This window comes from Ailuropoda melanoleuca, chromosome 1 (genome assembly GCF_002007445.2).
Source record: "Ailuropoda melanoleuca isolate Jingjing chromosome 1, ASM200744v2, whole genome shotgun sequence".
NCBI classification, from domain to species: domain Eukaryota; kingdom Metazoa; phylum Chordata; class Mammalia; order Carnivora; family Ursidae; genus Ailuropoda; species Ailuropoda melanoleuca.
Genome location: NC_048218.1, coordinates 211,103,963 through 211,128,840, shown reverse-complemented (window position 1 = coordinate 211,128,840; position 24,878 = coordinate 211,103,963). Strand labels below are relative to the sequence as shown.

The following is a 24,878-nucleotide window of genomic DNA, read 5'->3' as shown; positions in this document are numbered from 1 at the left end:
CAGAGTCCCAAGTCTAATGGCAAGATTTACAAATTTTCTCTGATAAAAGGAGCTGGCAACTCATTTATTACTTATTTTATTTCAATTTAAGTACTTCACATGATCTGAAACTCAAAACCACATCACAAAACATACACTGAAGGGCTCCTGGGTGGCTCAGTCAGTTGAGCATCTGACTTCAGCTCAGGTCACCATCGCGGAGTCCTGGGATCAAGTGCTCCTCAGGGGGTCTGCTTCTCCCTTTGCCCCTCCCCTCACTCATGCTCTCTCTAATACATAAAAATCATTAAAAAAAATACAGTGAGAAGTCCACACTCTCCTCCACTCTTTGACCTCCCCAGCACAGCCAGACATGTGAATAGTCAGTTCTATGAATTTCCTGTGTACATGTCCAAGACTTTTTACAGAAATACAAACATACGTTCCTACTTTTTCCACCATTCTGACACAAAAGTAGGTTATTATTCACATTGTACTAAAGCTTCCTTTCTTCACTTAAACGTCTATCTCGGAAATCGTTCCATATCAATGTAAAAAGGGTCTCCATGTTCCTTTATACATCCTGACAATGTTAAACAGAAATTAAAAGTACAGGGGCGCCTGGGTGGCTCAGTTGGTTGAGTGCCTGACTCGTGATTTGGGCTCCGGTCATGATCTCAGGGTCCTGGGATTGAGCCCAGTCAAGTCAGGCTCTGTGCTCCGTGTGCAGCCTGAGCACGATTCTCACTCTCCCTCGGCCCCTCCCCCACCAAAATAAATAAATCTTAAAAAAAAAAAAAAGGAGGAAGAAGAAGAAATTAAAATTGCAAATCCCAACCATGACAGTAAGAGGGATTTGTACGAGAGCAGGGGCGCTGACAGGGAGTCCTCAGCCCTAGAATTCATTCATCATCTTTTAAATACCTTGAAACAAACAAACTTGAAAGCAGTGAAAATCTACCACAGTGGAAGTAAGCCTACTTGCTTTCCTGAGCTATGAAAAACATTCTAGATACTTAAACCCTAATAGATTTAAACCATAAATAAAATCCCAGAGTAGTTTCTTAGAGGAAGTAGGTACGGTACTCATAAAATCAAGGTTCCATAAAAAGCTCCTTTACCCATTAAACACCTTTTGGAAACAGCTGACCAGTGAACCTCAGACCAGGGCAGTGATGCATTGAACTCCGGGAATTACCGTCCAAAGTGATGGACTTTGTGCTTCAATAAAGGCAAGTGTCCTCCCTGAGCCGCGATGATCCTGAGATCTCACATCCTGCCCGAACGCAATTAGCCGACAGAGAGCTAATTACCTAATCGAGGGGTCCCAGTCTCACCGACATCTTACTTCCTCCAACAGCAATAAACACCAGGGCGCTAAGACGGGATCTCATTAGTGGCTGCGTGAGTGTTTACAAGGGGGTTTCGGCTAGGGGTGTGCTCTCTGCATACAGTTCGTTCCAAAGAATGCTTTCCTAACCAAACCAACAGCTCTTTTCATGTTCTAGGACAGCATTTTATAGAAACAGAAGAGGATTCTTTAGGGACACATAAACCATCCGACATAACACACGACCTACATTATCAAGAGACAGCACCTTTTGGCAGGTTGCCTACGTAATGTCAGCCCCTTTGTTCCTCCCAGAACTACTACGTATCTTTGCCCTGTACTCTGTTAAATATTTCTTAAATTCTCAAGAAACCAGTGAACTATTACTCAAATTAGAGAGGAAGAACAGTTTAGCATTACGGTCACACTTACTTACCTCAGTACAAATAAGCCACATTCTAACTTGTATGTTTTGTTTTGTCCCTTTCAAAGTTTATTTCAAAGTTTTGAAAAGCAAAAATTTCAGAGTGCTAGAGTAAACCGTCGAGGGCGATCTGATAAACAGAGTGCTGTGGGAAAACCTCAAAGATATGTAACATATTGGTTCTATAACACAGGCATGAGTCCAACGTTTAAAAAGGTGGCTAGGACTAAACTCCACTCTCATTTCCAAGATACTCTAAAAAAATGAGTTTATTTCACTTGATACATGACAGGCCAGGAAAATGGATTCAAACAGTTATCAGTCCGTTTAGGAAAGAAAAACCAACTTTTATTCTCCATGAAATGCTTGAACAGCTGAACCCTCCATCATACACATTCTATCAGAAAGCAGCAGGTGAAACCGGTCCCGAGGAAGGCCGAAATGAAGCATGGGGGGAAGGCTCACGCAGTGCCTACGACACTTGCCTGACTTTGGGCACCACCATCCGGTGCTGCACCATAAGCGTGTGGCCGATGGACGCCATCAGAGTGAAGGCCTCCTCGCTGGCAGAGTCCCTCCACACCAGGTTCAGCAGGGCGTTGGTCTGCTGCTTCGTGTCCAGCTTCTTCAGACACTCCTCTGTGATGTACGGGACGGACAGTCTACCATCCTCCTAAAACACACCAGATACGCTGCTCTGAGTGAACGATGTCTTGTTAGGAATGACCCTCTATGCTACACACACACTGATTTTGCTTCAAGTGAAAATACAAGATAGGCATTATCTAGAAGTTACCCACATTACAATGGACAAATCAGTATCTCTCCAAATGCATCCATTAAAGTCATAGGAAATTCTCTAGAGTTCCACAGTCACTATCTCTATTAGGCACCAATTTTATCCAGCAGAACACCACGGGAACTGTAAATACTCAGTTTTTGGCTACTGATGTGACAATATTTCAGTATTGACATTGTAAGAAAAATTAATTTCATATTTTTAGATACCACTGTACTAAGCATACATGTGTAGGAATATATCATCATCTAGCAGAATTTCCATTTTAAATTATTTGGGAGATTACAGCTTAAGCAAAAATAGTCCTAATATTATATAATTTATTTTTTAAAAATCAAAGGGAGATATTTTATATCTTAATCTCTCTAAAGATCTGATTCACTGAATAAAACCTGAACGAAGACACCGTGCATTTACTTATTTGGGGTACTAACCAAAGATACATACTTTTTTCATATATGCACGTATATATCCAAGTATCTATAAATATGAATATCTTTTTTTTTTTTTAAGATTCTATTTATTTATTTGACAGAGATAGAGACAGCCAGCGAGAGAGGGAACACAAGCAGGGGGAGTGGGAGAGGAAGAAGCAGGCTCACAGCAGAGGAGCCCGACATGGGGCTCAATCCCACAACGCCGGGATCACGCCCTGAGCCGAAGGCAGACGCATAACCGCTGTGCCACCCAGGCGCCCCTATAAATATGAATATCTAAACACAACACTGGGTACTGCTGACTGCACTGTTTGGAAACTTAAATGGATATAATTTATGTAATTTATAATAATCTACCAAATAAAACATTTCTTGAGATAAAAGTAATAAATTCTGTCTGCCAAACTTGAATCTGTAAAGAGGATGCACCTAATAGAAGGAGTCAGGAAAAGAGCACGGAGGCACTATTTTTGTAGTGTACGTACTTAAAGTATACACCTATAATAACTGATGATACAGAAACCTCAGAGTTTATAAACAGTGAAATCTGACTCTGGAAAAACCTCAGTCAAACTAGACTCTACACAATCGCCACAGGAAGAAGAATGCGGTACCTAAGCAGCCGTCAAGAGAGCCGGCCGGAAAGTGAGAGTCTGAGTCAGATCTGCCGAGCACCTGGCCTACAACTGGGTCACTGGTTCTGAACCCAAATGTGCACAGGAAGGGAGAGATAATAAATAATGCAAGGGAAAAATGGAGAGAAAAAAATGAAAAAGAGAATCAAAAGTACCAAGTCACATAATTCCAGTAACACACACCTTGAAACCCTTGTATATTAAGGAAGAAAAATAAAGTGGACTAAAATTTCCCACAAATGTAAGTAACAAAATTAAGCTGTACTTTTTTTTGGAGTTTTGTCAAAAAAAATTTTAATGACTATGGGATGCCCAGCCCATGAAATGGCTCACATGTCAAAGCCTTACATTTAGAAACTTCAAAATAAAAGTTCTAAGCCATTTTCATCTATAGTCTTATGGGCTTTTAAAAACATTTTTTGTAATTTAAGTTCAATTTAGTTAACTTATAGTGTATTATCTGTTTCAGGGGTACAGGTCTGTGGTTCATCAGTCTTATACAACACCCAGTGCTCATTCCATCACGTGCCCTCCTCAATGCCCATCACCCAGTTACCCCACCCCCCACCTCCATCCCAACAGCAGCCCTCCGTTTGTTTCCTAGAGTTAAGAGTCTCTTGGGGCGCCTGGGTGGCTCAGTCGTTAAGTGTCTGTCTTCGGCTCAGGGCGTGATCCCAGCCCGTGATCCCAGCGTTCTGGGATCAAGCCCTACCTACATCAGGCTCCTCCACTGGGAGCCTGCTTCCTCCTCTCCCACTCCCCCTGCTTGTGTTCCCTCTCTCGCTGTCTCTGTCAAATAAATAAATAAAATCTTTAAAAAAAAAAGTCTCTTATGTCATATGACTTCACTCGTGTGGAATTTAAGAAACAAAACAGAAGAATGTAGGGGAAGGGAGAGGAAAAAAATAAAATACGATAAACAGGGAGGGAGACGAGCTGCACTTTTTACATGCAGCAGAAGTGTTAACCACAAGCGAGCGAGCCTGAGCGTTCTTCTCTGTTTCCTGCGTCTCATGTTCTGCTCTTGTGTTTGTGTCCACAGTGAGCAGCGATCTCCTAGCATCTCTCCAGCAGACGCAACCCGGAGCCTCGTCTTCATGTGCATACAAACTGTACTGTGTACAAACAGTTTAATTTCACAGCTTCTCTAGAAGTAATTAAGCATTAAAGAAATGTCTTCTAAAAACAAAAAAGTTTTATCTACATTCCATCTAAAGAATCCCACATTTTTTTTACTATATAAAAAATTAACATTTTTGTGTGCAGTTCTGAATTCTGACAGATGCAAGACTTCCATCTTCCAGCAAAACACTCACTTTTGCCCCTTTGTAATTAGCCCTTCCTTTAGCTATAAGGGGCAATGACTCATCTGTTTTCTTTTATCATTATGACTTTTTCATCTCTGCTAATGAAGCTATTTGTATCGGAAGGCACAGTGCTAGCACATCCCTTCACTTCACAAGATCCTGAAGATTTATTTTCTCTGGAAAACCTGAGCCCTCTGGAGTATTCTTCCCGGGATTGGACTGAGTATTAATCAATGTGAAATTTCCTAACAAAAAAAATAGTTAAACCCATGACAGTCATATCTCAAGTTATTTCAATTGTGTAATTAAAAGAAAAAGCAGCAGATGTATCACTGAAGACACACAAATTGTGTGTGTGTATAATACAAAGCTTTTTATTCCTTGAACACACACAGCAAACCATGCTAGGTGAGCAACGGGAGAAAGGGGACCACAGAGATTATATGTGACAATAAATTCAAAATTCATCTTCAAATAAATCGTAACACTTGTCATCTACAAACCTGCCAAAAATTAACAGGAGACATTACCTGGTGTCCACAAGCTAGGGTAAGGAGGAACTTAACCTTTCTTCCCTTTGAGGCAGGGAGAAGGGGAGGGCGTGGCTGCTGACGGGCACAGGTTTCTGTGCAGACTACGCTCTACCCAAGGGGTGGTGGCTGCAGGTAGACGAGTATACTGAGAAATCACTGAACCGTACATCACATTAAAAGGGCGAATTTTATGGTACAGTATATCTCAATAAAGCTGCTATAAAAAAATTCTTAAAAATAGAACAGTGCTTGGCACACAGTAAGTGCCCTTCCTGAGAACTAGGAACTGATTAGCCTTTTAATCCAACAATTTCACTTCTAGGAAAATGTCCCAAGTAACAATTAAATTAATCTACAGCATGGCCTACTCTGCATAAAAACCCACACAACTATGTATCCCCACATATACGTCTATGGATGGGCAGGAGAAGGCGTGGAAGAACACCCCAATCCCCAGTCTCCAGGACGGTCCTCTCTGGAAAGAGCAGTGTGGCCGTGGAGGGGAAGGGACTTCATCTGCAGTCTGAATGGTTTACGACAAGGACACTTTAATGTACTACTTAGAGAGTTAAAAATAAGGATGGTCACAAAGTGAAAAGTGACCTCAAAATCAGATGGGGTGATGTGCAGTGTCACCCGCTGGCTGACCCCTGGCCCCCGGGAGTTACCGGAGCACTCGGTTGCTTGTCTGCCTCTTCACCCTCATCTTCCGAGTCACTGGCCGAATCCTGACAGCTTGTACCGGCAGGTGAAACTGGAAGCTGAGACAGAAAGGTCTGGAGCACCCGTAAATACACCAGCAGTCCTTCCTCAGAGAGGGTCCCTTTGTAAAACAGTAACATTTCATTAGGAGGGATCAAACAGAAACTGAAAACTCAGGCATCATTTTTCTTATATTCAGAGAGACATTTCTGACCACAGCTTATTATGAGAATACTAACAATTCATGTACAGATGTATGAAAATATATCAAGAAAGATGCCATAATTCTAGAGCAGGCGCACATTAGAAGTTCAGCATAAATGGGGATGATATCCCTGCACTCACAGGAGTTCTCCCATTTGACTTTAAAATTCTTTTGAATCTGTGTGGCCTTGTAACATGTATCTGAATCAGGACCCTCCCCCCCTTTTCACAGTAATCTCTACACCCAAGGTGGGGCTCGAACTCACAACCTGGAGATCGAGAGTCACCCGCTCCACTGATGGAGCCAGAAAGGCGTCCCTGCGTCGGACTGTACGTGCCTAGAAACTTTCCCCAGGGACCCTGTCTCGGACACAGATCTTCAACAAATACACGCTTCCCCAGAGGCCGCCCTGACAAAAACGTGCGCCCGCACTGGATTCCCCTCTCTTGACTTCCTTCTGCTCGTACTGCGTATGTGTGAGCTCAGGTGAAACCCGCCCTGTATGTCATACCCAGGTAATGCTCGCCAACAGTTAAGACAAAGAAGAAGAGCCACGGTGCCCCACTGCTTGTCTTGGAGCACCTGCTCTCCAGTAACAGCAGTGCACTCAGGAAGGGCTCATAAGGGAAAACAGCGCGTGCATCCGCTAAGGCTGGAATGATGAAGTGAAAAATCTGATCTGTAAAAGGTGCTGCCAACAACTCCTCAGTGAAGGCGCTAAAAACTTGTTGCCTGAAAAAGAAAAACGGGAGCTTTAATCGAAACATATTGTTCATAAAATCACTGATTAAAACTAACTTACAAAATATTCTTTTCTAAATTAACCGAAGTTAAGCATTCAGTATCAACAAAATTGCCTTGAAATTAACGGATCTTGTGCCTTCCCTATTGAGAAAACTCTGCCATGTTTTCATACCTTTCATTAGCTACTAGAAGACAGGAAAATAACCAGATCATCAGAATTATAAATTTATATTAGGGTACAGGCCAAACAGAAATAGAAAACTTTTTCTTTCTTTTTAAAAAAAAATTTTTTTTAAGATTTTATTTATTTGACAGAGAGAGACACAGCCAGCGGGAGAGGGAACACAGGCAGGGGGAGTGTGAGAGGAAGAAGCGGGCTTCCCACTGAGCAGGAGCCCGATGTGGGGCTCGATCCCAGGACCCTGGGATCATGACCTGAGCCGAAGGCAGACGCTTAACGGCTGAGCCAGCCAGGCGCCCCATGAAACAGAAAACTTCTTTAAACTGAGTCACATTAACAAAGTAAAAATCTGACTTTGAAGTCTATACGTAAAATAGCACCCATGTAAAAGTTATTGTTAGATACAGAACCTGTGAAGCTACAAAATCAGTAAAGTAGCCCGTCCTCACCTTGCTCCTTCTGGGCAGGAGTTGTAAGTAAAGTGCAATGGTTTCACAACATTCTCTAGCAAGATGTTTGCTATGGGAACTCGAGATAAATCAGAATATTCAATACTTGATGGAAGCTTGCTGTTAATTAACAAATAGAGAGATCTATAATACCCTAAAAGAAAGGAAAAACACATATTTAAAATTTGCTACCTTAATCATAATGAGAAAAAATGTGTCAATTTTTAAAAATCCCCACAGGTCCAAATTTAAGTTAATTCTTCTTCAACTTTCCTTTTTTGTTAAATGTTACTAGTTAAACAGACAATGCCCCCCCCCTTTAAAGTTTATTAATTTTTTAAAGTAATCTCTACACCCAATGTAGGGCTTGAACTCATGACCTCAAGATCAAGAGTCACAAGCTCTACCGACTGAGCCAGCTAGGAGTCCCTTCAACTTTTTTATTAAGTTAAAGTTAAAACAAAGGTAGCCTGAAATGGTATATAAACTCCATGTACCCATCACCCACTCCTCCATTCATTGGGAAGCAAATATAAAATACAATTATTTTAGTGTGTCTCAAAGGACTTTATTTTTCTTAAAAATACCATTATGACAGCTAAAATAAATTAACAACAATTCCTTGCTATCTCAAGCATTTAGTCAGTGCTCCAGTCTCCAACTCTCTCTTGCTATAAATCTTATTTAACTAGTTTGCTTGAATCAGGATCCAAGTACGGCCCATATATTGTGATGGCTTTCATTTGCCTCTTAAGCACCCTCTGAGTATTTAACCAGTTCTGTGGTTTTTAAAATGCCTGCTGGGCGCCTGGGTAGCGCAATCGTTAAGCGTCTGCCTTCGGCTCAGGGGCGTGATCCCAGCGTTCCGGGATCGAGTCCCACATCAGGCTCCTCCGCTGGGAGCCTTTCTTCCTCTCCCACTCCCCTGCTGTGTTCCCTCTCTCGCTGGCTATCTCTCTGTCACATAAATAAATAAAATCTTTAAATAAATAAATAAATAAAATAAAAATAAATAAATAAAAAGCCTGTTGAAGTCACGGACTTAAGCTCACTGACACACTGCACACTGCAAGCTACTGCAGCGGCTACCCTCATGGACTCTCCCACCGTCCCGGCTCTGGGCAGGCCTGAGCGCCACGGCTCACGGGGGGCATCTCCAGACTCACCTGTCCTGGCCTCCAGGAGCCAGGACCTGGCACCCACCAGCCTTTTCTCCAGGGCTTTCTTCAGTTCCTTCTAGATGAAATGATGGCTTTGGAGACCACATTACGGGCACCAGGGAATTCAAGCTGAAGCATGACTTTCCTGACCTGACTAAGCTTTGGATGGGACCGTGGGGTGTGCAATGAACATTAACTCTGGCACCACCGATGATCTGAATCCTACAGTCTCTTAAATATACTTGCCCCCTCTCCATAAAGGGATAAGAGCAATCTTCAGGTGCAGTTTGTGAACGTCTCATTATTGTCCAGACACATTTGGCAGCGCACATTAAAAACACAATCCATTTGGTTTACTTTATGAAAACAGTCCTACACAAATTTATGTAGAGGCCGCTTCTAGGCAACAGGTTTGAGCAATGGAAACTTGATGAGGGCACAAGGCCCTGGCTGAACACAAGACAGGCCCATCAGGCGACCTACCTCGAAATAACCACAGGCCCTAACTGACCAATGGGCTACTTACAACTAGGCAGTTACCAAAAAAGGGAGAAAATTCCATGTGTCCCCAGACCTCCTCACCTTCCCCCTTTACAAACAGCCCCCACCCATTGCCTCCAGGCAGACAGCCCAGCCTCTGCTCCCTGCTGTGGATTCAATAAATTTCTATCCTCTTTGTTCTGCCTTTCGCCACCCGCAGGGCTTCCACCCCTATCACCATTACCCCACAACTGGGAGCCCCCATCTGATCAGAAAGACACCACAATGTGCCCTTGAGTCAGGACCACTAAACACTGACTGCTCAGTGCTCACCCTTAGGCCTATCTGTAACTCTCACTCCAACCTCCTATATTTTGATCACTAGCGGAACTGGACAGAGAAGCCTGAAATGTCCTCTGCTATGAGAAGATGGGAGTGGGTGGGACAGATGAGGGGGACTAAGAAGTACTAACTTCCAGCCATAAAATAAGAAAGTCATGAAGATTTAAAAATAAAAATAAAATTAAAAAAGACAGCATAGGGAATACATCAAGATTTTTAAAAAATTCCACGTCAAGAAAATTTTAAAATATTATACCATTAATATGTGAACGTCAGTCTCGCATGACTGGAGGACGAAGTTCTGCTGTGTCCGTCAGGGAACTCCACATTAAGTCACAGCACATAATGTATAACAATACAAACTATAATCCGTGAACAGTGCCCAATTGCACAGACTCCTAATGCCGGGGAACCAGGTGAACGGAACAAAGAGGAACAAACTTCCAGTGACGTCAGTAAGTCACAGGGATGAAAGCACAGCACAGGGAGCACAGTCAGCAGCGAACGCTGCATGCGACGGACGGCGGCCCCGGGACCGAGCACCACACCGAGCTGTGGCATCACCTGATGGCATCACCGCGTGTCCCCGCAGAAGGTGCCAGAAGCAGAAGTTTCACCCCAGGATTGTGACACACTTTCTACTTCTAGACACATTTCAAAATAATGCATTTCTTAGTTATGTTCTTTACACTTTTAGAAAACAAGAAAAGTAAAAATTCTCAGGGATTGCTTAGCCTTAAGTCGATAGACACAATAACGCATCAACTGATACAAGGGATGATTTCTAATTACCATTACTTGGTTTTTTAAAAGATCAAATCCCACAGGTTTCAATTTACCTCTAGTTGACTCCCTAATTTTTCAACAAACTAAGTAGGTTTCCATTTTTTTAAAGAAGATTTTATTTATTTATTTGAGAGCGAGAGAGAGAGCGCACGTTCGCATGCATGCACATCTAAGAGAAGGGCAGAGAAGCAGACTCCCCGCTGAGCAGGGAGCCTGATGCAGGGCTCGATCCCAGGACCCTGGGATCATGACCTGAGCCGAAGGCAGACTCTTCACTGACTGAGCCACCCAGGCGGCCCCCCGCTTTTTTTTAAACCTAAGCCAAATGCTAAGGTTGAGATGTTTACGGATTTAATTTTTAGTTTTAGTACTGAGGATTAAATTAGCTAGGTTTAGCCTAGATTAGTCCATCACCTCTGGAAAACAAAAGGAAATTTATTTATGGTTTTACCAGTGACTCCTGCCTTCCAGAACCACCTATAGCCCCTCTTATGACCAATAACATACATTTTTTTTAATGCTAATACTTCTGAAGTCCAAGCCCTCCAGTGTTTGACTTCCAGCTGTGAGATAACTGGCAGTCAGATTTCTAAATTTTTGTTTTACACTGCTTAATTCATCACAAAAGTTTTAGAAATCCTATGTATTTCACAGTCACTAATGTGTCCTCAGAGGAAGCTCGGATCCAGGTTATTATACCTTACACAGTGCTGTCATTATCAGAAGAGTGTCAATGCATAAAAGCTTTAACACGCAGTCAGCAAGAAAACTCAGACTCCATCTCTTCCACTCCTCTGCTGAACTGATGTGAAGACTGAGATTATGCTGACATGTGTCTCATACTTGCGGCACTACTGCTCCTACCAGCTTGGGACACGGCTGCTGGCTCATCTGCGGGAGGACTGGATGCTCCAGGGACGTGTAAGCGAAGCACCCGCAACAGTTTCTGGAAGCGTGCATTCATTTGCTTCATTTTCAAGCAACAGGAAAATTTAAAGAGTGGGCCCCATTTCCAAACGTTTAGGGTGGGAAGAGCTGAGGACAAAGGTCGGTACTCGTGCCTCCAGCAGGCGCGCCCCTCCGTAGTGCCCTGTCACAATCACTCCAGGTGTTCAGAGCACGTGTGCAAGGTCTACAGAGCATCCTGCCTACGCGCAGCCCCGCTCCCACCTGCTACCTACCATTCTGAATCATGTAGTGCAAAATCTGCTCAATGATGGACACCACATAGCTAGCGTCTCGTAACACAGGCAAGTAAGTGTTCTCAGATGAAAACACTTCAAGCATCCTCATTGGAAGTGCAACATTCAAACTGTCATCATTACAGTTTTGCAATAACCTGTAAAAACAGAACAAAACATATTTACATACTTACTGGATGGCAAATGTCATCCCAAGCTCCCGCAAATGACTCTCCTTCACTATGGTGTTTGAGCCACTCTGTTCTAGTACTAGAGGTCTCTGAAAACAGGCACGACTCGAGGACAGACAGGACAATCACCACCCAGTCTGTCCCTCACACTTCCTTTGGATCACTTTTTAAGTGCCAAGCAGCATGCTGGCACTGGGTTTGTAGAGATGAAAATGCACAGTCACAGAGGGAGAAACAGACGAGGAAAATCAAAGACCACAAAGGTAGTGTGACAAGTGTTACAATCCATGCATCTCCCTAAAAGTGCTTATTAACTCCTTCAAAGAGCACTTTAGGACTTTGCACACCTGTGAGAAGTTGATGACGATGGGATTTACCTGCAACAGAGGCTCATCAACCTCTTTATTTGAAATAAACATGTAAGCCTCTCAGATCCATCCAACTGCTGGACAAACAGAGAGCTGTGTTTAATTAAGTTCTGATACATCCATATCTGAAACAGCAAAACACACAGATCACTCTCAATCCATAAAAAGCTCATTTTTTACAGTACATAACACTCCAAATTTCCTTACGTGGTAAACAGATACTTAAAAGATGACAAAAAGTTTATCTTCTAAATCAGGGTTTATTTTGTAGTATATACCACACGTCTTGGATTTTCTATCTTAAAATAGCACATCAATATTAAGAGAAATCACTAAATTTATTACTAAAACAAATTACACTTAAAACCCATCTAAATCGGAAAAACAGGGGCGCCTTGGGTGGCACAGCGGTTAAGCCTCTGCCTTCGGCTCAGGGCGTGATCCCGGCGTTATGGGATCGAGCCCCACATCAGGCTCCTCTGCTGGGAGCCTGCTTCTTCCTCTCCCTCCCCCTGCTTGTGCTCCCTCTCTCGCTGGCTGTTTCTATCTCTGTCGAATAAATAAATAAAATCTTTAAAAAAAAAAAAAAGAAGCATTTAAATCGGAAAAACAGCTCATTTGCAAAAATCAGCAATCCATAGTAAAAATACATGAGAAATACAATATTAATCATAAGGTACACATGGATATCTGTTTCTTCTTTTTACCTTTTGCCTTTGTGTCTCCAGCACTCTTTCCTTTTGGATACTCCCCTCCCCCAACTCCATGAAGCTCTGGTATGAAAGAGGGTCATACAGTTCCACTACGCCCAGTAAAAGCTAAGGTACGCAGTATGTGAGGTGACAGAGACGAGACAGATCCTTTCATAACGCTGACATATGTCAAATCACCATGGCGTACCCTTTAAATATCTTAAAATTTTATCTGCCACTTTGCCTCAGTAGAGTTGGAAAAAAAAAAGTCAAGGATGTGCCAGCGTGACCAGACGCCCATTCTCCTGGACACAATGACGGGGCAGTGAATTCTACAAATGTTGAGTAAGATTTCTAACTTTCACCCAGGAGGCCTACCTGCTATGGACGTAGCTACCATAAATGATTTTGAAAACTCAACACTTAACAAGGAATCTCTTCCACCTTCTGCACTATATATTTGTAAAACTGACTGTTATTTGTTCATTTCATAAGACCCATTTAGAACTAGTTAAAATTAAGACAGCCTCTTAAGTGTGGCTACTTACAAATGTGCCACACTCTTTCTTTGCCTGTTATCTTTCAGGAGTTTCTTCTCTGACAGACGCACTTCTTTCAAATAAAATGTTATCAGACAAAATACTAAAATGCAAAAGCGTTTTATAAAACAAATTACAATAGGTCCTAGGTTGGGTGGAAATAACTCTGTGACCCATGCCCAATACGAATTTTCCTACACACAAGCTTTCTTCTTGAGGTGTTTGGAGCTACCCTGTCCGTATTTTCTCAGGAACCAACAGGATACAATACTTTCTGTACTCTGACATGTAGTTCATTCTACACTGCATGCCATCTTAACAAATAAAAATAGCAGATACGATAACTAAACATAAAAGTCTAAAGGGCAACTGTAGGAACTTCAAGAATAAGGCCATCAACATATTAACCAAGTAATTATGTTTCAAGTTGCTTATGAAATAAAAAAGAAAACTCAAAGCAGTAGTGATACTTTACTTAAACATTCTCTGGACTATGATTTGAAGATTTTATTAATTAATAAATTTATTTATTTATTTATTTATTTGAGAGAAACAGACAGAGAGAGAAGAGAGAGTGCAAGAGGAGGAGCAGAGTGGGAGGGAGAGAGAATCTCAAGCAGACTCTGTGCTGAGTACGGAGCCCAACACCGGGCTTGATCCCACCATCCTGAGATCACAACCTGAGTCAAAACCAAGAGTCGGGCGCTTAAACGACTGCACCCACCCAGGCAATTGTGGAGTGTGTTTTGATACTGTATTTCACAACCTGGACAAACATACCAACACCACCCAAAAAGTTGTATGATAAACACTTACTTTGCCTAATTTTTTGTTGTTACTATTTACTAAATGCAGATGAGTAAAGTTTTAAAAAAACCTTACTCATCCTTTCTTGGGAAGTCAACTGAGGCTCTGTATTAATAAAATGAGGGCGTCAACCAGGAAAGCAAAAAGGTACCGGAATCAGGACGGAGGATGTAAAGCTGAAGCAAGGCAAGTGACTTTCCCAAGACAATGACACGAGAATTTCCTGGAATCCAAGACTAACTCCAGGGAAGCTGAGCACAGACTAGCTGGCATCTTTGATCGTGGACACTTATACTAGAAGCATTTTACAGTACTGTCCAAAGTGGAGGGCAACTTTGTCAAGAACAAAAGTGAAGCAATTATGAACCCCAGAATAATTCAATATAATCCGAGTACACTATTTTAGCAGAGGCCCTAATTTAAAGTCATAATAATAAAAAATAATTAAGGGAGAAAATGCAGGAGACACAGACATATATACCTAGCTTTGCACGGAGCATCTTAGAAAAACACAAAAGTGGCTTCATGCTTACTCCTGGGGGGAGAATCAGGGAGCATGGAAGACTGGGGCAAAGGGCCTCTTTCCCCACACAATTAATTCGTTGTTCTTGCATTTTTGTTTGCAAACTGAATACACATTCAAGTTCACTTTTCTTCTATTAGCGGGGTTGTGACATTTAATTCTGTTTAGGGTTTCAGAATCCACACAGGAACACTTTGCTTTTGTTTTGCTTAAGGGCTGGTGGCAAACGTACATTCAGCCCCAAGCTGTGCGTGAATGGCCGCTGAAGCAGCCGTGTGGAGACCACAGACCGACCCTGACACATGAGCAGGGCAGGAGCAGCTCTCCAGAGGAAAGGGGTGCACCCACATGTTGGTGTCCCTTAGCAATCTCTCAATCTGTAAGACTAGAATACACGAAGACGGCAATGGACTGTCCAGAAAGCAAGCCCTATTACCTGCTACTGTACTTCTCTGATTCATTTCCCCATGAACTTCAGACAGAAAGCCCAGAAAGAGGCTACACTTAAGGAAAGTCTAGAATGGGCAGATGAAGCCACTTTACTGTCTCTCTAGACTGGCCCTAGTTTATGGAAAGTTCTTTGAGGTTCCAGCCTAGCTCAACTGAGGAAGGAATGTTGGGTTTTAAAGCCAAACACCAGATAAGCAATAAAGTGTTTCTGTATTTATATTTCTTATGGGGATCTTTCTAGAATGTACAGTTGAGGTACAGAAGACTTTTCATTGTATACCACCTTTTAATGTAATTTGAGATTTCTATTACAAGTAAACAAGAATTCCTAAGAGTAAGTGTATTTTTAACCTAATAATTACATAGAAATCTCTGAATATTTCCTGAGAAACGGAAGTAACAAACTGCATTTTTAAAAAGTTTATTCATCTATGCACCAATCGGTATTTTCCAACACTGTTTCTCATCACAATTTGACAGTCCTACAGTTACATTTGGGATATTATAAGAATGAGACCCTCTGTGCTAGAGAGTTCCAGTATTTACAGATTACAGGCAACAAGATTCAGGATTGCATCACAGTGACGGAGGGAAGGCACAGGTACGGAGGGCTCCAGGTGAGACAGGCGCTGACGACTACGGACACTGAGTCCTGGGTACGTGGCGGACGGCTTAAAAGATTATTTTACTTTGTCTTATATTTGAAATTTTCCATAATAAAAAAAATGAAGGAAAAAAATCCTACTGATAATTTATTTCGCCCTCTGACAGGCAGAGCACATCACCACAAAGACGACCTATCATGGCAGGCTGAGGGACATTCACAAAGGCACACTGGAGGGTTATCTGATCCCATTAAAAAAAAAAAAAAAAACGCTGGAAAACACACAAACAAGGATAAGTGAAAGTGTAGCTAACACTCACCAAACGTTTTGAGTCTTCGTTCTGCTTGTAGAAAAACAGAAGCTGCCTTACCAGGAGGGTAAGGTTGGGTCCGCTGGCAATGGAGAAAGTGCCGCCCGACTGCGAGGCGCCGGCGCAGCGATCGAACGCGCTTCTCTGGATGGCATGCTGGAGGCAAGACAAACGACACCAAGTGGGACGGGCAGGTGCACAGCCGGGGCAGCCCAAGCGTACACCGGGTTCTTGCGAAAAGGTGAAATGAAACCCAGAAAACTTGGAATGAAGACCCTTCAATCCCCCAAAGACTCTTCCAACATTTCCATCTTTAGTTGCAGCCCATGTTTCTGTTTTATTATTTAAAAATCACCTCAAAACTCCCCTATCTATAAATCTTTATGTAAATATAAACTACAAAAATTAATTACTGGGGAAAACATTATTATCAACATTAACTTTCATTACACAGGTGTACTAAAATACCCACAAAATAGCTTCCACTTCTAAGACTCCAAGGCCATATTTAAAATAAGCCCTGGCCTGGCTAATTCTTTCTCAGCTTAAAAGCAAACTTACTTGCTGTTTCCGGTCTCTATAGCCTCGTATAAATGACTGTATAATTATTGCATTTTTCAATCTTCGCCTTTCCTCCTGCATAATGGAGGGAGAAAGGAATAATTGGTCATAGTGAAATGATACTAAGCTAGCAAAGACTTAAGAAAAAAAAAAAAAACAGCTATAGAATTTACATATCACAAAATTCACTTTTAAGTGTACCATTTACCAATTTTTAAAATATACAAAGTTCAAGTATCACCACGATCTAATTTTAGAACACTTTCCTCACCCACTCCAAAACCCCCTGTACCCATTAGCACTCATTCCTCAACCCCCGCCCTGGTTCCCCCTGTCTCTGGCAACCACTAACCGAACTTCTGTCTGTATGGGACTGCCTATTCTGGACATTTCTTATCAGGGAATCATATAATATGTGGCCTTTTGTGTCTGACTTTTTTCATTTGGCACGGTATTTTCAAGGTTCACCCATGTTGTATCATGTATCAGTACTGCACTACTTTTTATGGCCAATTACTATTTCACCATATGGATGTCTCACATTTTGTTTATCCATTTGCTACCTGATAGACATTTGGGCTATTGGGCTATTATGAATAATGCTGCTGTGGACATTCATGTAAAAGTTTTGTGTACACAGAAGTTTTCATTTCTCTTGGGCGTATGCCTAGGAGTGGAATTAACATTTGAGGAACCGCCAGACTTTTCCGAAATGGCTACACCATTTCACAGCATAGTAAGACTTTTTTTTTTTTAATTTTATTTATTTATTTGACAGAGAGAGAGAGAGAGAGACAGTGAGAGAGGGAACACAAGCAGGGAGAGGAGAAGGAGAAGCAGGCTTCCCGCTGAGCAGGGAGCCCAATGCGAGGCTCGATCCCAGAACGCTGGGATCATGACTTGAGCTGAAGGCAGACACTTAACTTACCAACTGAGCCACCCAGGCACCCCAGCATAATAAGACTTATAATAACAATTATAGTTTTAAATATGAAAAGAATACAGACAACCCAAACATGGATTTTAAAAGCCACTTTTCTTATCTCAAAGCATAAAATTCCAGTTTTGATTAAGACTGTCTTTAAAATTTTCAGTGACTTAGCAAAAATATTTACTCTTCACATCATCCTAACCAGTGCAGCTACCACTGTTTGAAAACCTACTGTGTGCCAGCCCTAAGAGAGACCCTTCACAGTCATCTTAGATGACTACTACTCTGGGTTTTATGAGGCAGATAAAGTGATGCTGAAAGATGTGAGAGAGTCGGAATTCAAAGTCTGTACTCATCGTACCACATGACATTGTTTAGGTCTTCTATGAATGCCACCTGCAGGCTTGAAATGCACACATGCACACACACAGTCCTGGGATGACAGAACACTGATGAGGTCACGCAAGTGTACTTTCTGAGCTTCAGGTGGTTACAGCAGGGGAACCGCTGAACTTAAACCTAGTTTGGGAATCTACTCATTACTATGATTCTAAGACCAGTTAATTAAAAACCCATATACGGTCCCATGAGTTTTCAAAACATTTATTTTTATTCATTCAGTTGTTCACTGAGGAGGAAGTCTTGGTAGCATTCCAGCCTTCTGGCTGGGACAGGGACCTAAAGGCTCCATCATAGGTACACTGGAAATAGACTGATCCTGACGAGGCCTGAAGACCAGCTGCAAACCAGCCAAACCCTGTATTAATTAAAGGTGACTGGTTCTTCTTCCTGTTGCCTGACAAAAGAAAATGCAATGCTCTTCAAAAACAGAGTTCTTTTGCTCTTCATTTTGCCATATAAACTGTTAGTATTCAACCAAAATAACCACACAAAAGATAAGAACTAAAAATCAAGAGGACAAACAACAGAAACAAACCCATAGGTGACCCAAAACTGGAGTTTAAACATTATCTTTAATAACCCATAATTATGTTCATGAAATTAAAAGAGAACTGGGAAATAAATGAAATAATAAAAGAAAATTCTAGAACTGGAATAAATTCTGAAATTCAGAATTCAATGGATATATGTAACAGTTAGACACTGGTAGAGAGATAATCTGTAAATTAGAAGTTAGGTCAGAAGAAAATATCCAAACCAAAGCAGAAATATTCAAAAGGATAAATATACAGAAGAGTCCAGAAGACACATATGACACAACGTGAAGGTCAACTATGTAAGTAATTTGAGTCCAAGAAGAAGAGCAGAGGAAGAACGGAGCAGAAACACTACTCAAGAGATGAAGGCTGAAAATTTTCCAGGAGAGATGAAAGACATCAGCCAATAAATACCTCTCGTTCGAGCAGTCATTTTCAACTGACGGCAATGTTACCACTCAGGGGACATCTGGTAATTTCTGGGGGTATTTTTAATTATCTCCACTGGAGGGAGTGCTGTGGCATCTAGTGGGCAGAGCAGAGGCCACGGGTGCTGCTAAACACCCTTCAATGTACAGGATAAGCCCCCACCACAAAGAATTACCTGGTCCAAAATGTCAACAGCACTGAGGATGAGAAACCCCGCCTAAAACTTTTTATTTGCTGCTTCCTTCACCAAGAAGGCTCCTCCTCCAACTTTCCATAAGGCAGCTGCTTTCTCGTCCTTCAGTTATCAGCTCAACTCTAACCAACTCAGAGTTAGTCTTCCCTGAACACCCTTCCCCGTCACCATCACCTTGCTCACTGCCTTCATGGCACTTATCACCGGCTCAATATGTTGGTTAACATCTGTGCTCTAGAACCCAGCAAGAACATTATCTGTCTTATTCACTATCTATATGCCCAGCAAGCAGAACAGTACCTGGAATATAACGAGCTCTCAATTAATATTCGTTAAAGGAATGAATGAATTATTAGAAAACAAAATAAAACAAAAATCTGGAAAAGCAGGCCATATAACACCATAACTGCTGATTAACCAACAAAATAAAGCCATGTTTAGAAATTGTCAACAGAGAGATGAAATGTAAAATAAAGAATATATTAAACAAAAAAATAAAAATAAAGAATAAAACAACAAATGTCACTAGCTCCATTTGTTTATCTATCTTCTTCACAAACAGTTAAGATATTTGCCTTAAGAGTGAGTTTTCTTCTTTTGCTTGGCAAAACGTGAACATGATATACTAAGTCTTTCTAGATCTTCTGGAAACCATTATCATAAGCAAGCAAGTGAACTTTATAAAAGCCTGTTTTCCCCCTCTATTCTGAAAACTGCCCTTTTAGTCCATCTTTTCCACACTGGTACCAGAATAAATTACTTGTTATAAAATCCAAAAAATCCAGAAATGCTTCTAAAGTTTAATATACATAAAAATATATATGTTATGTCACATACAACATACATCTACCTATACCCATGTACGACAGTAAAGCCAAGACTTATTTAAATGTTATGGAAAAATGCTTATTTAAAGAGACCATTAACAAAATTGTTTTTACCTCTCTCTTTCTTCTTTCTTCCTGAGTACGATGTAAAAGAGAAGCCTTTTCTTCCTAGACACAAAAAGAGAAGATAAAGAAAGCTGTAATTTCAAATTCTGAAATACTCTCAAACAAAAATTATAGAATGTCCTGACCGAAAAAGGATTCTAAAGATCACACAAACATTCTGACTTAATGAGAAATCTGAGGCACAAAAGGTTAAACGGCCCCCTGTCAGATCACAGACCTAATTAAAGTTAGTATTTCAGCAGTTTTCTAAGAATAAAATCTGATTTCTTTACACCCACAAGAGTAGAAATAAAACTAGGAGTAAATGAATAGTATCAGGGCGTTATATCAATGTCAATATCCTGGCTGTGATTATCATACTACAGTCTTGCAAAATATAACCCCCCAGGGGAAATCAGGCAACGTGAACAAGGGGTCTTTCCGTATTATTTCTAACAGCTGCACATGAACCTACAATTATCTCAATAAATTTTGATGAAAGAAAATTTAATATTGTTACCGAATTTTTTAAAATTCTCTTTTCATCATAAAACTAAATTTTGAACAAACTTACTTGGTATGTAGAAGGAACCAAAGTAATAAATGGGAAACTTAAACATTTCAAATAAAATAAAAATACTTAAAGAGAACCCTCCTTCCCCCAGAACTGTTCCAGTCCACAGTGTGTGGGCATTTTATTTTTATAAATGTAATCCAAAAGAAAATTAACAGTCCAAGACATTATATATGAATCATTACTCAAAAATGAATAAATGTAGATCTCTTAACAAAAACAAACAAAACATCAAAAGTGTCAGAAGGCAAATAATTAAGCCAATTTAAAATTATACACTGATATGTAAATCAACAGTGTGCAGAATGAAAAGTTCCTCACTGACAAAATTTAAAGCCAAAGAAATAAATCCAGAGCACCTGGCTGGCTCAGTCAAAGGAGCTTCCAACTCTTGATCTCGGGATTATGAGTTTGAGCCCCACGCTGGGCGCAGAGCTTACTTTGAAAAGAAATCCTCCAGGTATTTTCCACTATAGATAATTTCATTTCGTGAATTTCAAATAAAAAGCCTTTATCTACCACATGACCAAAGTCAGAAAAATATTTTGTTTTAAATTTTAATTAATTAAAGGGGGGGGACTAGAAAATTTAAAGTAAAAAGTGCAAAGTTATGACGGTCAGAATTAGGGAAAGCTTCTAGATAAAAACTTCTAGCCAGTATCCTTATTTATGAATAGAACTGGTATGTTTGTGTCTATAATTTCTTTTCCTTCTATCTCCACTTGTCCAGATTTAATATATGTTCATTATTTGGTTATAACTAAAAAGCAAAGAGTCCTTAAAATAGTATACACTGTTATAACTATGAAAAAACACACTTGACTTTGAAATCAGAGTGGGGGGATGGGGTAACTGGGTGATGGGCATTAAGGGCACGTGATGTGATAAGCACCAGGTGTTATGTGCAGCTGATAAATCATTGAACACTACCTCTGAAACTAATGATGTACTGTATATTGGCTAAGTGAATTTAAAAAAAAGTCTGAAATTCAACAAACCAACATTTCACCTTAAAAACATGGTACATGCTGGCAAAATAGCCCTTACATTTACCTCCACACACAGGTAAGTTCCTAATCCTCGCTCGTCTAAAAGCCGCACAGGCTCAAGGACCTCATTTTCCCCTGACCACTCCGTTGCTTTCACCTGACTCAACATCAGGCACATGTAGGTACCCAACATACACTTATCAAATGACTGAACGAACGTTTCCTTTAGGTCAAACAAAGCAGTGTAAGAGGAGGAGTAACTGTAACAGCAGAAAAGCACTTTTGGATACAACACAGTACCTAGGTTGCAATTTTTTAAAAATCAAAACAGGTACTCAGTACCAAAGAACACAGTCAGATTCTAATTGAATACTGGACTTAGAAATTCTATTTTCAGTTTGAAGCTCATAGTATGGGAGTGACAAAACCACAAGGGACAATACTGGATGTGTTGAGGGTAAAGATTCTTAACTTTTGATTACCTGTAAATCAAAATCCCTGGACACAGGACATCTTACAAATGTGGGGATCACTTCTCTTACCTGTGCCCTAGGGCTATAACGTTTCCTACTTAAAAGAGAAATTTATTTCAAAAAAATAAAGTATAGCAATCCAATCCAAAATAATCGATTGTGTATCCCCCCCACACACAAAAACGCTGATATGTAATTTCAACAATAAAATCGTATTTTGAAAATGCTAACAAGGGCTTTCAAAGAGGACTTATGCCCCTTAAATATTCTGCAGACAAAAGAAAACGGTCTCCTGGGAGGGGTCAACCAATCTCCTACGTCAGGTCAGGCACACCGCAAAGGCGACTCTAGGAACAGCAGCACCGGTACCACCAACACCAATTCGTCTGCTGCGCCCTGGCACAGGAACGACAAGGAGAGGAGGCCACGTGTGCCACACACAGAAAACGAACAGGGACTGAAGGCTTCTGTCCACACGCTAAGTAATATTCTAAGCCCTTGGCTTCGGTTAATTCACGTATTCCTCAAAACGAGCCTATGAGGTAAGTACTATTATATTTTTCTGTTTACAGATGAGCAAAGTGAGGTTTGAAAATGGTAGACCGAGGATCTGAACTCAGATGGCCTAGAGCTTAACCCACTAAGCAGTATGCTATTTACTTGGAAAAGAACATTATTTTACATTCTGAGAAATTTTAAAAATTCTTTGTCTTCATTATACATGAGTAATTTGGAAGATTATCAGAAAAGAGGGGAGAGGGAGGCCACAGGAAAAAAATTTGATCTTCAAAATTCGACAAGGAAACATGAGAAGCAGGTGGTGTTGAGAATCATGGGACACAGAATGTCTAGAAAAGGCAAACTAAGCAATCAAAAGATCAGGACACAAAGACTGCCACGAAAAGCCAGCCCAGCGCAGAATGAAAAGTGTGGCAGAGTAGATAATCGATGTCTACACGACGTAAATCATCAGTACGCAGCCCCTAACGTGTAACCAAATTCCAGATCGGAACCAGGGCCTCTTCGTGTGTTCCCCGTCTTGGAGAACGTCTCCATTCAAAAGACATTCAAATGAGGCACAGGACGTGCATCTATCCACTCAACAAATATTCAGTGATTCACGTATCATGCCAGGCACTAGAGATTTTTAAAGTGAGGCATTTGCTCCCAAGGAGTTCATAGTCTGGTGGGAGAAAAAAGAAGTCCGTTTACTGAGTTCGCACTGTGTGCCGGACACAGACCTAGACACCAGCGCTGAAGCCTGACGCAGGCAGACAGTCTTTGCCCCTGTGCACCGAGCCATGCACTGGGTATAAGCACGGGGAAAGGAGAGGTATTCCGCCTCAGCGACCAAGAGAACGCTCTGAAGAAAAGGCAAATTTGAAAGGCAGTTTGGAAGGACGTGTTCAACAGGATGACAAGATGGGAAAACACCCCAGCAGAGGGAGAGAGCACGAGGTGGCAGGACCGGGGAGGAACTGGACTCGGCAACCATCTGCGGAAGAGTCAGGTGGGAAGGAAGGATGAGCCCGAGGGCTCTAGTTCTGGCTGCGGAGACCGTCTCACCGCAGGGCAGGACAGAAGGGAAGGAGATGATAATAAACTTAAAATTCAGTGCCACTGAGAGGCCTGAGGGACTAACGAGTTAACAGGTAATAAGAACGACAGGGAGGGATCAGCCACCCGTTCAGCTTCGGCCCCTTCTGTGACTCCCCAACCTCTATCTACATCATCTCACAGAGGGCTGCCAACCCTTTAAAACCCCGACAAAAAATGCAACCTCTTCTTAATAGTTTCCTAAAAGATCACTGAACATCAAATACAAGAATCATCTCTTCTCAATGTTCAGTTATTTAAATTAACCCAATTTATGCAAAACCTATTACACTGTCCTTATTTTCCACTCCACGTTAGCCTATCTGAGGACCTAATCCGAGAACCACCAACGTGCTCTAAGGGATGGAGTTCAAACACAGCCGTAGCACAGGAGCGTTACGGTCAGAACGCTTCCTCCTTTCTCCCACTGCTCTTGTGCCGTCTCCTGATGCTGCCTCAACTGCCTCTCTCCCTCCAACTGTCCTTCAAGCCTCAAATGCGCTGTTCCCTTCCGCCCAATCTGGCCTTCCTTCCCTCCTGACACCAAAACACCCACGTAGGAAGCACCACTCATCTTCGGTGAGACTCCACTTCAACGGCCTCTCTCCCATGAAAGCCGTCCCTAGAAGACCACCATCACTCCTACTCCTCCGCACAAGAAGCCAGTGAGTCACCAATGTAATGAGACTGCCTTGGCAAAGAAGTCACTCACGGAAGCGTACTTAGCACAGAGGGCTTACCACTCTCCACGCAGAAAATGACTGTGTCTGCACTAGTCGAAATCACGAGGCCACATGGGTATCATCTATAAAGATGCTGCCTCCAAACTGTTGCAGGAGATCGCTCCCCAGCACACCAGGCCAGAGCGCTAGTGTGGGGACCGTTACTCTGGAGAGGAGGGCATTTCTAGCCTCAGGGCAGAAAATAAGAAAACGCAACTTGAACTGCATCAGTTAAAACAGCAAGTAACGAATGATCAGAGTACGAGCAGAGCAGACAGCGAGCGGGGCCTCTAAGCAGGAAAGAGCAGGCTGTGGCTGCGTGTGCCATGGGAGCGGAAGCAGCCTTGCGGGGCGACACCCGACAGGAAGAGACACCGAGGC

The 24,878-nt window shown here is 41.7% G+C and overlaps 1 protein-coding gene across 2 annotated transcripts in view; it reads right to left on the bottom strand.

Annotated features, from left to right (window-relative positions):
• The window catches only part of UBE3C (ubiquitin protein ligase E3C), a 118,006-nt gene that overhangs the window by 74,425 nt on the left and 18,703 nt on the right, over positions 1-24,878 (bottom strand). For both annotated transcript variants that reach the window (XM_002925260.4, XM_034640112.1), the window contains exons 2-10: positions 20,153-20,206; positions 16,721-16,795; positions 16,169-16,315; positions 12,243-12,358; positions 11,675-11,832; positions 7,726-7,879; positions 6,863-7,083; positions 6,113-6,267; positions 2,219-2,406 (exon numbers count right to left, since the gene is read on the bottom strand). In XM_002925260.4, coding sequence (XP_002925306.2) covers positions 2,219-2,406; positions 6,113-6,267; positions 6,863-7,083; positions 7,726-7,879; positions 11,675-11,832; positions 12,243-12,358; positions 16,169-16,315; positions 16,721-16,795; positions 20,153-20,206 — 1,268 coding nt within the window. The remainder of the gene's footprint in view (positions 1-2,218; positions 2,407-6,112; positions 6,268-6,862; positions 7,084-7,725; positions 7,880-11,674; positions 11,833-12,242; positions 12,359-16,168; positions 16,316-16,720; positions 16,796-20,152; positions 20,207-24,878) is intronic.